Source organism: Penaeus vannamei, chromosome 8 (genome assembly GCF_042767895.1).
Source record: "Penaeus vannamei isolate JL-2024 chromosome 8, ASM4276789v1, whole genome shotgun sequence".
NCBI classification, from domain to species: domain Eukaryota; kingdom Metazoa; phylum Arthropoda; class Malacostraca; order Decapoda; family Penaeidae; genus Penaeus; species Penaeus vannamei.
In genome coordinates, this window is record NC_091556.1 from 2,428,699 (window position 1) to 2,446,198 (window position 17,500).

Below are 17,500 nucleotides of genomic sequence, written 5' to 3' on the forward strand. Positions count from 1 at the left end.
TGTTTTATCCCTTTCTCTGGGTCTGGCTGATGCTCTTTTGTTTTCTTCTTTTCGATCCCTTTCTTATTTTCTCTTTCGATCCCTTTTTTATTTTCTCTTTCGATCCCTTTTTTATTTTCTCTTTCGATCCCTTTCTCTGGGTCTGGCTGATGCTCTTTTGTTTCATATTTTTGTGCATGTATAAGAGCGTAGACAAGAAAAGTCTTTTGTTTTATTTATTGCTCTTTTTTATTGGTCTCGTGTATTAAATTGAGTGTAATGTATTATGAATGATTTACTTTTTACTGAATCAAAAGGAATACAACTATTATGAAGATACTTAATAGAATTGGATATCAATTATTTTTTTCATTATCCCTGTATATGTGTGTGTGTTTGTGTATTATTCATTTATTTATTCATTTACTTATTTCTGTGAGACTAAGCCATTATATTCCTTTGTCTCGAAAGACTTACACCCTAGATTTTGCACTTTATCCAAAAGATTAATGCCCATCAGAAGAAACACGAATATATCATAATATATCAACATTGTCAAGCCCGGCGTATTTCAACCGCAAAAAAACGGGCTAGAACGTAGCCAAAAAATAATGACCAGCGTCACCCATAGCGCGAGGAATAGTGTGAGACCTAAACCCATACTAATACAAGACGTGCTTAATGTCACACTGGTTAATGATAAACGTTCAGTATGTGTCATGGAGGGTAGCGGAGCGTGAAGAAATGGTTTTTTTTCAATCTAACAGAACTTATCGGAAACTCTAAGAAGATTCATAAAATATGACCCCTGTGTAGCGTAGGACCGATCGCATATATATTTTAGTAGGTTTTATAACGTTACGTACATAGCGGTCAGTGGATATGACGAAGACGACAGCTGGTTTGTGTATTTAAAATAGGTAATCTAATTATTATGATATATAGAGTGGGTCAAGATTTTATTTATTTCTTAGCAGTTTATTTACTAGAAATTCTTCTACATCCGTTAAAGGAATGGAATATGATAAAGATAAAATCGAGGGAGGATCTCGCAGACTTTGCACGAGGAATATTTTGAGTTGAGCAGCGTATTATTTTCGAAGGCTTGGTCAGAGTTAAACCCAACTTTCCTTCTAAAAACCTGCCATTTCTTTTTTTAATTCAGCATTTCTTGGTCGATGCCGCCTGTGGAACCAAAAAAAAAAAATCACATGCGATAGGAAGAGAGGGAGAGGTAGACAGTCACACAGAAAAAATAAAAAAAACAGAAACAATTTTTTTAGACGAAAACGGACGGAAACATACAAGAAAAGTCTGTCGTACTGGGAGACAGGAAGGTGTAAAAAGAGGTATCATAAAACACGAAGCAGACTGATTCACTTCATTCTCAGCAGGAAACCATAAATATCCTCACCCATACAGCTAAAGGAGGAAAAAATATATATATACGAACAGTGCACAAGCTGGACAGAGGCCGTTACAAGCATGTGTTTTATGAGCTCAGTCGAGGGTGTTCAGTGCTTCTATACATAAGAACTGTGTATTATTCTCAAACAGTTGTTCATGGCGATACAGCTGTTGTTATGGATCGTGGTGTTAGTATAGTAATCATCCTTATAATTAATCTTATCATCCTCACAGTTATTAGTATCGTCTTCCTGTGAGCTAAGATTAGCACTGCTATCCTTTATCTATGTTTAATTACATGTTTCATCATTATCGTTACTAAAACTTATTTACATCATTCAAATTAAATTTATCAACTAAAATTATTATGGTTCCTACCGTTATTATTGTTGTCCTATCATTTTTTGCTTAGCCTTACTGCTACAAATGCTATAATGCCCGTACTGCTGCTACTACTACTATTATCGTTAGCAATATCTGCTACCATTACCCCAATATCGCTATAATGATTGAACTATAAAACGGCCCCCGCTTTATAACCACATATGTTGTTAATTATAGTGTCAATTCGTTCAACACTTTATTTTAGTAGCAAAAAAAAAAAAAAAAAAAAAAAAAAAACTATATTTTCTTCATTAATGCTGCTGTTGATGCTATTACCTTTTCACATATAACACAGTTTAATGGGATTACCGTAGCCATATTTCCACTTGTGCTATTAACATAAGTTTAAAGGATCAGCTAACATGTTTTTCTTACGTAAATAACTGACTTCCTATTCTTTCATTCTTTGGTAGTATAAATCTCGATTTTTTTCATTGTGGCTCTTTGTATAGATTACTATAATAATAATAATAATAATAATAATAATAATAATAATAATAATAATAATGATGATAATAATAATAATAATAATAATAATAATAATAATAATAATAATAATCCTATATCTTAACTTCTAATTGCTACTAGATCCTTGCCTTAGAAAATCTGAAATTAAACGCATTTGATAATGTCATTCATCATACCTTGACAAGCTGACAATCACTGACAATGACAAGGGCGATTTCTCTTTATTTTTTACTTTTTTTATGAGTAGTTTCAACAATATTTTTTGAGAAGTGTCGATGTTGACATTTCGTGTACTGTGCTGTAGCGTTGGTCATGATGAAAATACGTATGTGAATATTTTTTTGGTTTCTTACTTTCTCTCTTCTCTTTCACTCTCTCGTTCTTCTCTCTTCACTCTCTCTTTCTTCTGTTCTCTATCGTATTCTCACTCTCTCTTCTTCCTTACCCTCTACCTCTCTTTTTTCACTCTCTCTCGTTCTTCTCTCTTCACTCTATCTTCTCTCTTCACTCTATCTTCTCTCTCGTTCTTCTCTCTTCACTCTATCTTCTCTATCGTATTCTCACTCTCTTCTTCCTCACCCTCTACCTCTCTATCTTTTCTTCCCTTTCCCTCACTTTCCTACGAGCTCTATCCTCCCCCCCCCCCCTCTACCCACTGACGAGTGAAAAGAACCTCTCACTCAACTAAATATCTTTCACAAATGAGGTAGAGAATGAGTGAAAGTTAATCCCTAGAAGGTGGTGTCGTCACTTGGCATAGTGATGGAGATGATATTGGAATTTTCACTCAAAATTTCTATATGGGAAAACCGACAAGGATTTGAAGCAGGTTGTCCGTCATTTGAAGGTCTCGACTGCGTACTCTGTTTGTGATTTTGGTATTGTCAGTTTTGATTTGTTTTTTTTTTAATTTGTTTTTTTTTTATTCTTTTTTTTCAATTTTTTCCATTTTCTCTTTTTTGTCGCAGTTGAGGATGCACTTTTTCTTACGTTTATGTGTGTGTGTGTGTGTAAATATATGTATATATATATGTGTGTGTGTGTGTGTATATATGATTTATTTATATCTATTTATGTTTATATGCATATGTATGTACACATAAATTCTTTTATCCATGGATAGATAAATGGATGGATCGAGAGAGAGAATATATATATATATATATATATATATATATATATATATATATATATATATATATATATATATAATGGATTGATGGATGTGTGGATATATATATTGGCATATATATATACACGTATATAAATTTATTTTATATTTTCCTTCGTTTTTCCCTTTTTTCTTCTTAATCTCTTTCCTTTTTTTTATACTTCCTTCCTACACATCTCTCCTCTTCGACTTCTTTCTTTTCCTGTTCTTCCTATCATCCTGTTCCTCTACTGTTTATTCCTTATTGTAATTCCTTATTCATTTCATTATTTTATCGTATTTACTTATTGTTATTTAATGATGGATCAAATTTTTGAAGTTAGATATAATTTTCATAAGTGTTATCTATCTGTTATAAAAAAAATCTTTACATGTGTTATCTGTCTGTATTATACTCTAATACCTTTAATATAAACAAAAAGAAAACAAAAATCTAGCATATAACTATTTTTGTGTACTATCGTATCAGACAAACACTTTCTATTGGTTCGAAATTCAACTTTTATAGGCAATTATCAAATAAAAACGATATTAATTCTCTCTCTCTATTTCTGATATATTTGGGGAAAGTTTAAGAAGATGAGAGTCTTCAAATATAGGCGCGAAGACAACATATGTTTTTTTATTTAAAGACAAAGAAATTTTCTTCATCAGCTGTTGTAGCCAAGTCAATCGTGTTGATAATGATAGATTTTTTTTTACGGGTATTTCTATTTATTTGTTTATTTTGTTAGTTCATTCATGTTTTTTTCTCTCTCAGAATAGGTTCTATAGGCCTATGGTTGTATACTAACTTTAAACGCCTTGAATAATGGTCGAAATATGCGGTATGTGCTCACGACATTACATTACATGACGAATTCGGGATAATGAATAATTTCATCTGCCAGTATATCTGTTATATCTTCTGGTATATCTGATTTCGTTATCTTATGCTAGGAGGCCTGAAAGACTGTGTTACATAGCACTCTGAAACAGTGTACAGGTATAAGGATTTCGTTGTAAATTCATCACTTAAGGCTGGTTTGTTAATAAAATTGTGCAAGACCTGACTCAATGCATATTCATATATACGGACATGCATATGCACATAAATGAATACATATTTATCAGTCTAGACAGGTATGATAACCGGATAGATAGATGAATGTATATCTGTCAGCATTCATTTTCTGTATCTCTGTATGCTCGTATATCCGCCGGTTTGTTAAAATTTGCCAGGCCCGACCCAATGAATTTTCATAAATACAGACGCAGAAATAAAGGCATATCTGTCTATATATCTGATAGATATACATTTAACCATCTATTTGCCCGGTTGATATGCATGTCTAGACTGATAAACATGCATTTGGTTCTTTATTTATGCATGTCAAGTATACGAATATTCTTTGGGAATCCTAACAGATCGGCAGTATTATGACTATTAATTGGGCCGGGTTTAGCAGTCTCAACAAGCCGATAGTTTCTTTCACACTGGGTATTTCACCGACGTGCTAATACCCAAAGTTAATACCCATTGACACGTCCCATTACTTAGTTTAGTTAATGGATGATGGTTAAAACAAATAAATGTGCTGTGACATCAATGGTCATACAGCACTGCTTAGTTTAGTCTTATGGCTAACTGCACAGGCGTGGGTAAACTGTGATGAATTTAAGGCATCGTCAAAGCATTATATAATAGCATTACATTGGCAATTTAGGCTAAAGCATTATTGTGATTATTTACATCAATTTGAAGAAGAGAACAATTAGTCCTTTATCTACTCATCTACCTAACCGGAGTACAACATGGGCATGGAAAGGCATTGTTTACATTTGTTATGTGGTCATGTGATGCATTCCAATTTTAGGATAGAACATAAGTATATAATTTAGGACATCAGATGACATGGAATAGATACATAGTCCTCCACACCTCATGCAAGGTGGTCTCAAAGGCTATAAAACATGACACTCTGAGATATGATGTATGAGATACACTTTATAAGATATAATGTACGAGATACAATGCACAGTGTTCGCTTATGCTGTACATTACTTAGTTTACACATTGTTTCTTCAACATTACAATCTATACTGAGCTGCTAATACAATCTATGTCCAAAACCTGATTCTTGCGTTCACAATATCACACTGTCTTGTTCTTTTAAATAAACCATGGGTGAATGCGTTTTACTATCACAGGGTGTGTGAATACCGTAGACTTTTCACAGGCGTGGTATTCATGTTCACGAAAGCTGATGTACCTAGCTAGAATCGAGGGGAGAGAGAGAGAGAGAAGAATAAGAAGTAGGGATGGAGGGAAGGGGAGAGAGGGAGAGAAAGAGAGAGAGAGAGAGAACAGACATACAGAGAGAAAGAGAGAGAAGGATGAAGAGAGGGAGGGAGAGAAGGATGAATGGAGGGAGGGAGAGAATGAGAGAGAGAGAGAGACAGACAGACGGAGAGAAGGAGAAAGGGAGGAAGGGAGAGAATCAGAGAGAGAGAGAGAGAGTAGAAGATAAAGAGAGAGAGAGGCAGACAGACAGACATACAGTGACAGAGCACGAGAGAGACAGACAGACTGACAGAGAGAGAGAGAGAGACGAAATATACCTAGAACCATTTTACTTCTCAAAAAGAGAAAAGAAAATAGGTGTCACAGCTTCGCATGGATGTCACAGTCATACTCCGATCTCTAATAACATACTAATGACTGAGATCTCTAATCACATGCTAATTAGAGAGTTTAAAATGAGAGAGAGCGCCTCTTGAATCCGACGTGCGTGTGTGTGTAATTACGTACTAAACGAAAAATAATGAAAGGGCGGTAATTGTAGAAGGTGCGAGATAGATCAATGAAAAGTGATTTTTTTTAAAGACAAGTTATGGGAAGCAGGCTGCCGTGAAGTCATCAGTCCTGCAAGATAAAAGAAAATTTGAAAGTGTATGAGGTATGTGTTTACAAAGTGAAGATCATAAGGTGAAGGTGGTGTTTGTTTTCTATACGTTTGTGAAGATCATGTGTTTATGTATTGTTTTCCTAAGGGGAAAAAATTCAGGTGAATTCTCTTTCTTCTCAGACTCTCTCTCTCTCTCTCTCTCTCTCTCTCTCTGTCTCTGTCTCTGTCTCTCTCTCTCTCTCTCTCTCTCTCTCTCTCTCTCTCTCTCTCCTTTCCTCCCTCTCTCTCCCTCCCATCCCTCTTTTTCCCCCTTTCACCCCCTCCGTCCTTCCTTCCTTCTTTTCATCCCTCTCTTTCTCTCCCTCCTTCTCCCACTCTCTCCCATAAATACCCCCCAACAACTCCTCCCATTACCCCCCCCCCCTAAAAAAAAAAAAAAATCACGCAACAGACAAGAACTGCAACACTGTGCACGTAACACTCTCTTGCCCCGCGTGCAGTGACGCCCGAATCCCGCCCTTCGTTGGCATGACCGCTCGACGTCGATCAGCGTGAATGAGAGAGAGAGAAAAAAAAAGATGAGAGAAAAAAAATCTTAGAAATCGACCGAAATTCTGAGAGAGAAAAAAAAATCTCTCCTTTAAGTTGAGATTTGTGGAGAGAGGGAAGGAGGGAGTAAAGAGGAGGAAAGAGGAAAGAAGGGAAGAGGGAAGGTGAGGAGAGAGAGTTGGGAGGGGAAGAGGGAGAGGGGAGAATAGTGAGAATGAGGGGAGAGGAGGAGGGAGAAGAGAGGAGAGAAGGGATAATGAAAGGAAGAAGGAGGAAGAAAAATATAGGAGAGGAGTAAAAAAGGAAGGGAAAAGAAGAAAACAGAAGGGAGGAGAGAGGTAAAGACTGACAGATGGTAAGAGAGGAGGAGAATAGTGGAAAAATGGAGTGCCAGAGAATGAAGTGGCACTCAAAGCATAAAATTGGAGAAAGGGATATAACAGAGAAATAAAAGGAAAAGAGTTTATGTAAAAAAAAAATAATAATAATAATGAATAAATAAAAGATAAAAAAAAATCCCTCCGTGTCCAACTCGCTTTTAATTCTCACGGTCTTCGCGCGCAATAAAAAAAGAAAGAAAGAAAAATTCAATATATATTTGTTATCAACTTTCTCCTTCGTCAGGTGTCTTAACCTCCGCTGCAGCTGTTAGGCGTGATAGGCCTAGGTTCTCGGACTGTGACGTCACAAAGGGAGCAGACGTATAATGCAAATCTCAGAGGCCTAGGATCTCGGACTATGACGTCACGAAGGGAGCTGGCGTATAATGCAAGTCTCACGGTTTTGGCGCACAACAATGCTTAAAAAGAGGGTATTTTTTCCTTGTTCTTTTTTAGCAACTCTCTCCTTCGTCAGGAATCGGAATGGGAGGAATAAAATCTTAGAGCGTGACGTCACGAAGGGACCTGGCGTATAATGGAGCCGTGACTTTTTTTTTTTCTTTTTTTTTTCTTTCTTTTTCTCTTTCTCTTCTCTTTCAGCTGTCTCTGTCTGTCTCTTTCTCTCTCTGACTACTTGCTCTCTCTCTCTCTCTCTCTCTCTCTCTCTCTCTCTCTCTCTCTCTCTCTCTCTCTCTCTCTCCCTCTCTCTCTCTCTCCCTCCCTCCCTCCCTCCCTCCCTCCTTCCTTCCCTCCCCCTCTCTCTCTCTGCCTTTACCCTTTCTCTCCAGAAAAAATATATTCTGTGTGGTTATAAGCATCACTAACTGCATATGTTGTTTACATGCACCGAGCCCATCAAAACAACAGGGGGAATTTCTGTTATGCTAATGAACCAAAGAAGATTTATGCTTTTGGCTGAAGATTTATTTTACGTGATTTATCGGTCGTCGGTAGATATTTTTATTGTGAAGTTTTCGTTTAAATTCAAGAGATGGCATTGGCTACTTTGTTCATATGTTCAAGAGATGGCATTGGCTATTTTGTTCATATGTTCAAGAGATGGCATTAGCTATTTTGTTCATATGTTCAAGAGATGGCATTGGCTATTTTGTTCATATGTTCAAGGGATGGCATTGGCTATTTTGTTCATATGTTCAAGAGATGGCATTGGCTATTTTGTTCATATGTTCAAGAGATGGCATTGGCTATTTTGTTCATATGTTCAAGAGATGGCATTGGCTATTTTGTTCATATGTTCAAGAGATGGCATTGGCTATTTTGTTCATATGTTCAAGAGATGGCATTGGCTAGTTTGTTCATCTTCTAAAGTTCATATTTATAACATAATAACCGATATATATATATTTTTTTTCTTGTATCATAACACGGTTTAGGAACCTTTTTATTCTGTTTTTTGGAACACATTCCCCTAAAAGCTCAGCCATTCTTACTAATATGTTTATTATCACTATAACTGATACAAATGCTTGTACCATTAATGGCTAAATGAATTAATTGAACTGAACTGAATCAATATCCGAACGAGATACGTCCCATACCCAGAGAGTCGCGCTTCGTCACCCGTGGGAACAGTGGCATAAGCGACCGTTTTCCGCCTGTTGTTTTTTTCCGAGTATTTAGGTCACTGTGTAAATACTTTTAACGGGACAGGGAGAACGCAGAGGCTAATGTTGGAGCATGGTGGCCGAATTTGATCGCCAGAGAGAGCGTGAATTCTTGAATATTTGGTGTAAATGTCTGGATATTGATGTGTACGATGTTGCGTGTTGATATATAGGCCTTTTTTTCCCCGACAGAGGACGCGGTTTCATCGCGAGAGGGCGGCGACTGAGCGCGGGGCGGGGCGAGCGGCGGGCGGCGCGAGGGCGGCCGCGCGCCTCACATTCCGCGTGGCCGTGACAGTGCTCGCAGCGGCCGCCGTGACGCTCGTGACGCAGGCAGTGACGGGGATGAGTGAGCGAGTGGTCGGGTCTTCTCAGTGATACCGATACGAGCTGCCCTTGGCGAGGGTCCGAGAGTGAAGTGATGGGTTTGTGGGGAAGGAAGGGGGCGGACCACAGGGACAAGGCGAGAGTGTCTCGCAGTGGCTCCTACAGTGACGATTACCGCATCACGCCCGAGCTCCTGTCGGCGGACGCCCACCGCCATGGCCACAAGGCTCGCGACGCCCGCATGCTGGACGATGGGCGGTGCTGCTCCCAGGACGAGCGCTGCTGCTCCGACGAGGGGCCCTGCTGCTCGCAGGACGAGCGCTGCTTCACCCCCGAGCCGCCCCGCCCGTACCAGGTCCGGCGCGGCCGCAGCGCGTCTGCAGGAGGCTCGCGCCGGAGCTCCCTCGGCGGCATGGAGGTGGTGGTGGTGGACGAGAGCCGCGTGGACCTGCGGCGCCCTGCGGCCTGCAGCTCGTGCGAGTCCTGCGACACCTGCGGCGACACGGCGTCCGAGTCCGTGACCGTGATCGAGCTCAAGAACCACCTCTTCACCTCGCCCATGCACGACCGCTACCACGGCCGCTTCGCCTCCCCCTCGCCCACGCGCGGGCGCAGCCCCCGCAGGCGCTACAACACCACGGAGAGCTCCGTGCGGCACGGCGCGGGCGGCGTGGGGGGAGCGGGCGGGCGTGGGCGGCTCAGCACACTGGAGAGCATAACCCCGAGCTCCGCGCCTCGAGGACGAGGTCGAAGGAACAGCAGTGCCTCTCGAAGGACGAGCAGCAGCCGGCGCACGCCCTCGAACGCCCGGGACGCAAGCCACGCCCGGAGCAGAGGCCAAGGGAGGCCCGCCCACGCCTCGCCAGGTCAGTGCGCGCTAAACTGTTTTGAAAAACTTTGACAGATGTCTTTTTTATTATTCTTTCTTTCTTTTCTTGTTTCTTGTTTTCTTACTCTAAAACGACGAAATTCTGTGTATCAACGAACGTCTACTAGACATTTAGGAACTATTTTGCTTGTGTCAAATCCTGTGTTTAGTCCTACCAACAATATCTTCGTGTTTTATTATTTTCACTAAACGTTGCACCGAAAAATTAGTATATTTCTGATGTGTCGTTAACTGGAGTGTGTGTGTGTGTTTTCTGTGTCTGTGTTTTTATTAGTATGTTTCCATTAAAAATATCAAGTTCAAAACAGTGAAAATTTCTCTCTCTCTCTCTCTCTCTCTCTCTCTCTCTCTCTCTCTCTCTCTCTCTCTCTCTCTCTCTCTCTCTCTCTCTCTCTCTCTCTCTCTCTCTCTCTCTCTCACTCTCTCTCTCTCTCTCTCTCTCTCTCTCTCTCTCTCTCACTCTCTCTCTCTCTCTCTCTCTCCATCTCTCTCTCTCTCTCTCTCTCTCTCTCTCTCTCTCTCTCTCTCTCTCTCTCTCTCTCTCTCTCTCTCACTCTCTCTCTCTCTCTCTCTCTCTCTCTCTCTCTCTCTCTCTCTCTCTCTCTCTCTCTCTCTCTTCCCTCTCCCTCTCCCTCTCTCTCCTCCTCCTCTCCCTCCCCCTCTTTCTCCTTCCCTCTCACCTTCCCACCCCTCCTTTCACCTTCCTCCTCCCTCCTCTCACCTCCCCCCTCCTCTCTCACCTTCCTTCCCACCCTCTCTCACCTTCCCTCCCTCTCTCTCACCTCTCCTCCCTCCCTCTCTCACCTTCCCTCCCTCCCTCTCTAACCTTCCCTCCCTCCCTCTCCCACCTTCCCTCCCTCCCTCTCTCACCTTCCCTCCCTCCCTCTCTCACCTCTCCCCTCTCACCTTCCTCCCTCCCTCTCTCCCTCCTCCCTCCTTCCTTCCCTCCCTCTCTCACCTTCCTTCCCTCCCTCTCTCACCTTCCCTCCCTCCCTCTCTCACCTTCCCTCCCTCCCTCTCTCTCACCTTCCCTCCCTCCCTCTCTCACCTTCTCCTTCTCCTCCCTCCCTCTCTCACCTTCTCTCCCTCCCTCTCTCACCTTCCCTCCCTCCTCCTCTCACCTTCCCTCCCTCTCTCACCTTCCTTCCCTCTCTCACCTTCCCTCCCTCTCTCACCTTCCTTCCCTCTCTCACCTTCCTTCCCACCCCCTCTCCCTCTCCCTCTCCCTCTCCCTCTCCCTCTCCCTCTCCCTCTCCCTCTCTCCCTCTCCCTCTCCCTCTCCCTCTCCCTCTCCCTCTCCCTCTCCTCCCTCTCCATCTCCCTCTCCCTCTCCCTCTCTCTCTCTCTCTCTCTCTCTCTCTTTCAATTTTCCCGTATATCTAGCCCCCCTTCACTACGCATATCATTTTGCCATCACCTCCCACCTGTCATATTTCCACTTGACACTTCCTTCGTCTGCCACTTCCGGAAGGGGTCATGACACCCATATATCTATCTCAAGGCCAAAAAGAATCGGGTCATTAATATCCATTTAATGTAACCTGGTGCCGGTTGTCCGTTATTTTCCGTATTCGTCATCATCATCGTCGTCATCGTCTGTGTCATCGTCATCGCCACCATTATTATTGTTATTGTTGTTATTCATATCTTTATAGTCTTCGTTATTATTATCATCCTCTTTTATTATTTTTCTTTTATTTCGACGAGTTAAAAAAAAAAAAATGTAATCGAATTGACATGAAAACAAGTATATTGTGTTAAATATTGTTAATCATTGATAAAACTAATTATCTATTTAACATTCACATAAGGTTTTGATCTTTTTAAATACATTTCATGTATAATCATATAAAAGTGATAAGAGAGAGATTAATAATAATGTATATAGTTCTCTTTTCCTTTCTACTTCTATTTGATAGTTGCAAAGGATGTCATCAGTAATAATATCATATAAATCATTTTTTTTGTAGATAGTGTACTATAGATATAAAAGGATAGAATTTTGGTAACAAAAATATATAAGATACTTTTCTTATTTCTCTTCATATACATATATATATATATATATATATATATATATATATATATATATATATATTTCTCTCTCTCTCTCTCTCTCTCTCTCTCTCTCTCTCTATCTGTTATTATATATCTCTGTTTCTCCCCCTCCCTCTCTCTTTAAAGAGTAATTTTGAAAAATGACATAGCATAATAATTATGCTTAGCTCTTAATTAAAAACTCTTATTTTACAACTATCTGTCTTCAGTCAGATATTGTAAATAGAAAGGGTTGCGATATAGGACGGAAGGTGTTCAGTAAACTTTGTATTTATACTGATAATCATAAAAACATTTGGACGTAAATTGTATTATATTCTAGTTTTGACAATTTTTCTTTTGACTTATTCTTATAAAATCATTGTCATGATGTAATGTAGAATATTGATTATGATAACATTTTCTTGCACTTTTTTGTTATTTGCAAGGGAATGGTGTGTCATAACATGGTACGGTTGTATTTTTAAAAGAAATTTGAATAATATATTGATGTGTAAAATAAGGTTACATTTTTTTTTTTCATATTTTATATCCCAGTTTTCTGGTTCTCTTTTTCTCTCTCCTCTCTCCTCTCTCCTCTCTCCTCTCTCCTCTCTTTTCTTCCCTTTCCCTCCCTTTCCCTCTTCCTACCTCTCCCTCCCCCTCCTCCTCCTCCTCCTCCCCCTCCCCCTCCCCTTCCTCCTCCCCCCCTCCAAATATCTACGAATAAGTAACTCGTTTTTATAAGCTGAATCCGCTGCAATCCGCGAACAAGTGGGTTAAAGAGACAGAGAGCCAGATGTCCCTGACTATACGAAAAAAATAATATTTAAAAACTAAAAAAATAGATGTAAAGAAAAAACAGATTTCTGAGCATGTTTAAGTGTTCTGTTGTTGATGTTTTTAATTTTTTTTGGAAAAGATTGATGTGTTTATTTTTCGGATATTTTTTTGGAATTGTATGTACTATAGTTACATTTTCTCATTTCTTTTATTTCTCTCTCTCTCTCTCTCTCTCTCTCTCTCTCTCTCTCTCTCTCTCTCTCTCTCTCTCTCTCTCTCTCTCTCTCCTCCCTCCCTCCCTCCCTCCCTCCCTCCCTCTCTCTCTCTCTCTCTCTCTTTTCTTTCTTTTCTTTCTTTCACACTTCACATCTTTTAATAGAATCTAGTGAGAAGAGGGAATAGAAAGAAATGTCAAAACACCGCAATACTCATTGTCAGCCATATTGTCCTGCCGTCAAAAAAACGTAAAAAAACGTTTAAAAAAACACTCTACATCCAAATAAAAGCCTTTTTTACACATCCAAATAAAAGCCTTTTTTACACATCCAAATAAAAGCCTTTTTTTACACATCCAAATAAAAGCCTTTTTTTACACATCCAAATAAAAGCCTTTTTTACACATCCAAATAAAAGCCTTTTTTTGCACATCCAAATAAAAGCCTTTTTTACACATCCAAATAAAAGCCTTTTTTTACACATCCAAATAAAAGCCTTTTTTTACATTCGTTAACATAGACGCTTCTTTAAGACAGTTGTATTAAGCCAATGAAAGAAATTCCAACCCGGAATTACAGAGCAAATAAATGCGTTTTGATGACTTTATAGAAGAAAATAGACGCTGCGGTTACTCGTTCTCCATCTGTTCCTGATAAAAGTGTAAATAGGTAGATGGAGAGAGAGAAGAAAGAAGGATAGAAGCGAAAGAAGGAGAGAGGAAGAACAGATAGAATAGAAAAAAAAATGGTAGACATAGACGAGAGATGAGGCGAGAGAGAGAATGGAAAAAGAAAGATAGACACAGATAGACGAGAGATAAGGAGGAGAGAGAAAGAACAGATAGACATAATGGAAAAAAAAGAAAGGTAGAGAGAGATAAGGAGAGACAGAAAGAAAGAAAGAAAAAGACACGAACATAGATAGAGAGGAGAGGGGAGAGAAAGACAAATAAACAGAGCAGAGAAAGACGAGATGAGACGAAATTAGAGAAAAAGAAAAAAAAAGGATAAAGACTGGCTTCCTTCCACACTTCTTTTGTTGTTGTTTTTTTCTCAATAGTTATCCACTTGTCCGATTCTGTAGTTGATGTCCTCGGAATGTTCCATATATCCTGGGGCTAAAATTGACTTCCCAGAACCTCGTTTTGTGGCAAGGAAACGGAAACAAGGCAACTTTGACCTTGATTTAACGAGAACTTATTAAATCCTCACACTTGAAGAGACGAATTATTAAAGGATTTTCTTTTATGATAAAAAGAAACATGGTGAGGATGTAGTATATTTATTATGTGATGTATTTAGATGTATTCTCTGTATAACCGCTTTGTTATTAGTTCTGAAATGAGAAGAATTTTGAATTATGTGTGTGACTGTATGGATGCGGAATTTTACTTTCACACGCTCACTCGCACGCACATAAGCGCGGTACAACACACACACACACACACACACACACACACACACACACACACACACACACACACACACACACACACACACACACACACACACACACACACACCATCACACCATCACACCATCACACACCATCACACACCATCACACACCATCACACCATCACATCATCACACACACACACACACACACACCATCACACCAAAGAAATGATATGTAAATTTTACAACAGGGACTAACATAAACAAAAACTTATGGATATGCTTTCTGGACTAGAAATGAAAATACAAGAATACAGAGAATAATTATGATTTTCATGTGATTTTGACGATTAAGGAGTAATGATGATAAGAAGCTTATAGGAAAATGGTCTTAAAGAATTCTTATGGGGTTTCAGTTGTAAATGGTTCTGATTCTTTGCTAAACATGTCATTCATGTGACAAGGGAAATCTATCAGTCATTGGAGTATGTTCTATTATTTCGCTTTGTGTTCTTTGTGCCTGCTTGCCTGTTTCTCTCCGCTCCTCTCTCCTTCTCCCTCTCCCTCCCCCTCCCTCCATCCATCCCTCTCCTCCCATCCCTCCTTCCCTCCCTCCCTCCTTCCCTCCCTCTCCATCCTTCCCACCCTCTCCCTCTCCCTCCCTCCTCCATCCTTCCCTCCCTCTCCCTCTCCCTCCCTCCTCCATCCTTCCCTCCCTCTCCCTCTCCCTCCCTCCTCCATCCTTCCCTCCCTCTCCCTCTCCCCTCCTTCCCTCTCTCCCTCCCTCCCTCTCCCTCTCCCTCCCTCCCTCCCTCCCTCACCCTCTCCCTCTCCCTCCCTCTCCCTCTCCCTCCCTCTCCCTCTCCCTCTCCTTCCCACCCTCTCCCACCCACTCCCCCTCTTTCCCACCCTCTCCCCCTCCTTCCCACCCCCTCCTTCCATCCTCCCTCCTCCTTCCCTCCCTCCCTCCCTCCTTCCCCCTCCTTCCATCCTCCCTCTCCTTCCTCCCTCCCTCCCTCCTTCCCCCTCCTTCCCTCCCTCTCCCTCCTTCCCTCCCATCCTCCCACCCTCCCTCTCCTCCTCTTCCCTCCCTCTCCCTCCTTCCCTCCCATCCTCCCACCCTCCCTCTCCCTCCTTCCCTCCCATCCTCCCACCCTCTCCCTCTCCCTCCATATCCCTCCCTCTCCTCCTCCTTTTCCCTCCCTCAAATCTTGCCTCCCTCTCCCTCCCTCCCTCCCACCCCCTCCCTCCCTCCTTCCCCCTCCTTCCCTCCCCCCCCCACCTTCCCTCCCACCCTCACCCTCTCCTTCTCCCTCTCCCTCAAATCTTGCCCTCTCTCAGCCTGCATTGACAAAGGACCAGGCACTCGCGTCATGCACCCCATAGGACGCTTAAAGACAAGATGCAGCTGGTGTTCCTAGTCCGTCAGCCAGGGAGGGAGTAATCCTGCGATGAATAGGATGCTACGGGGATGGAAGATGACGAGGATGACTTGAGGATGCTGTTTATTTATGAGGGGCGGAGGGGGGAGGGGGGGAGGGCGGGAGGGAGGGCCGGAGGGCGGGAGGGGGGTAGGAGAAAGGTAGGTAGGATTGATGGAGAAGGAGGGGAGGAGGGCGGAGGGAGGAGGAGGTGGTGGGAGGGGGAGGAGGAAGAGGGAGATTGGTGGGAGTGAAGAGAGTGAGGGAGTAAGAGAGGGAAAGGGAGAGAAAGAGAGAGGGAGAGGGAGGGAGATGGAGAGAGAGAGAAGAACAGAGACAGAGGGACAGAAAGAAAGAAACAGAGAATGGAGAGAAGGACAGAAGCGGAGAGGGAGAAGAACAGAGAGAAAGAAACAGAGAAGGAGAGAGGCACAGGGAGGGAGAAGAACAGAGACAGAGGGACAGAGAGAAAGAAAATAGAGAGAGAAAGAAACAGAGAATGAGACAAACAGAGAAAGAGAAAGGGAAATGGAGAGAGAGAGAGAGAGAGAGAGAGAGAGAGAGAGAGAGAGAACGAAAAGGCACCAGGGTAACAGGAGGAAAACAAGAATCTAACTGCAATCTATTCAACAACAACAAACAGAAAGACATTAATCACCCAAAAAATAAAACACAAGAAAATCACTTTGGAACGAAAGAAGAAGAAAGAAAGAGGAAGAATAAGAAAAACGAACAGAAACAAATAAACAAACCGGAGGGGGGAGGGGTGATCAGGGGAAGGGGAGAGAGAGAGAGAGAGAGAGAGAAGGAAAAGAGAGAGAGAGAGAAGGAAAGAGAGAGAGAGAGAGAGAGAGAGAGAGGGAAGGAAAGAGAGAAAGAGAGAGAAAGAGAGAGAGAAGGGGAAAGGGAGAGAGACGAGAGAGAGAGAGAGAGAGATTGAGAGAGAGAGAGAGAGAGAGAGAGAGAGGTGTCCTCAGAGACAAGAGATATAAGAGGGGGCTGGGGGAGGTGGAGGGGGGGGTCTGCCGTTATCTGTTGTACAGCGGAGACACCAGGTGGCCGGTGAATGTGGGGGGGAGGGATGGTTGGGGGTAGGGAGGAGTGAATCGGCGGGGGAGGAGAGGAGGAAGTGGAGGGAGAGAAGGGAGTGGAAGGGAAAGAGAGAAAGGAGTGGAGGGAGTGGAGGGGAAAGAGAGAAGGGAGTGGAGGGGAGAGAGAGAAGGGAGTGGAGGGAGTGGAGGGGAAAGAGAGAAGGGAGTGGAGGGAGAGAGAGAAGGGAGTGGAAGTGAGGGGAGTGGGAGATGAGTGGGGAAGAGGGTGGTGGGGAGAAGGAGGGTGTGAATGGGGGGGGGGGGGGGAAGGTATCGGTTAGGTTGAGTAATATATATTTTTTTTTCTTTTTTTCTTTTCTTTTCTTAGGTCATTCAGTTTCTTTCGTTTTTTGTCCATTATTTTGTGGAAAAAGTTATTCTTTGTTGATGCTGCTGCTGTTGTTGTTGTTTATTTGTTTGTTTGTTTCCTAGTGACATCAACATAAACATTTTATATGTCTATTGGTCACATGTTTTAAGTAGTGAATC

General features: G+C 41.8%; 1 protein-coding gene across 1 annotated transcript in view; it reads left to right on the plus strand.

Moving 5' to 3' along the window:
• Nucleotides 1–17,500, plus strand: part of LOC113818339 (uncharacterized) — a 120,164-nt gene that overhangs the window by 10,922 nt on the left and 91,742 nt on the right. Inside the window, exon 2 of the mRNA XM_070124168.1 lies at nt 9,044–10,044. Coding sequence (XP_069980269.1) covers nt 9,273–10,044 — 772 coding nt within the window. The 5' untranslated portion in view covers nt 9,044–9,272. The remainder of the gene's footprint in view (nt 1–9,043; nt 10,045–17,500) is intronic.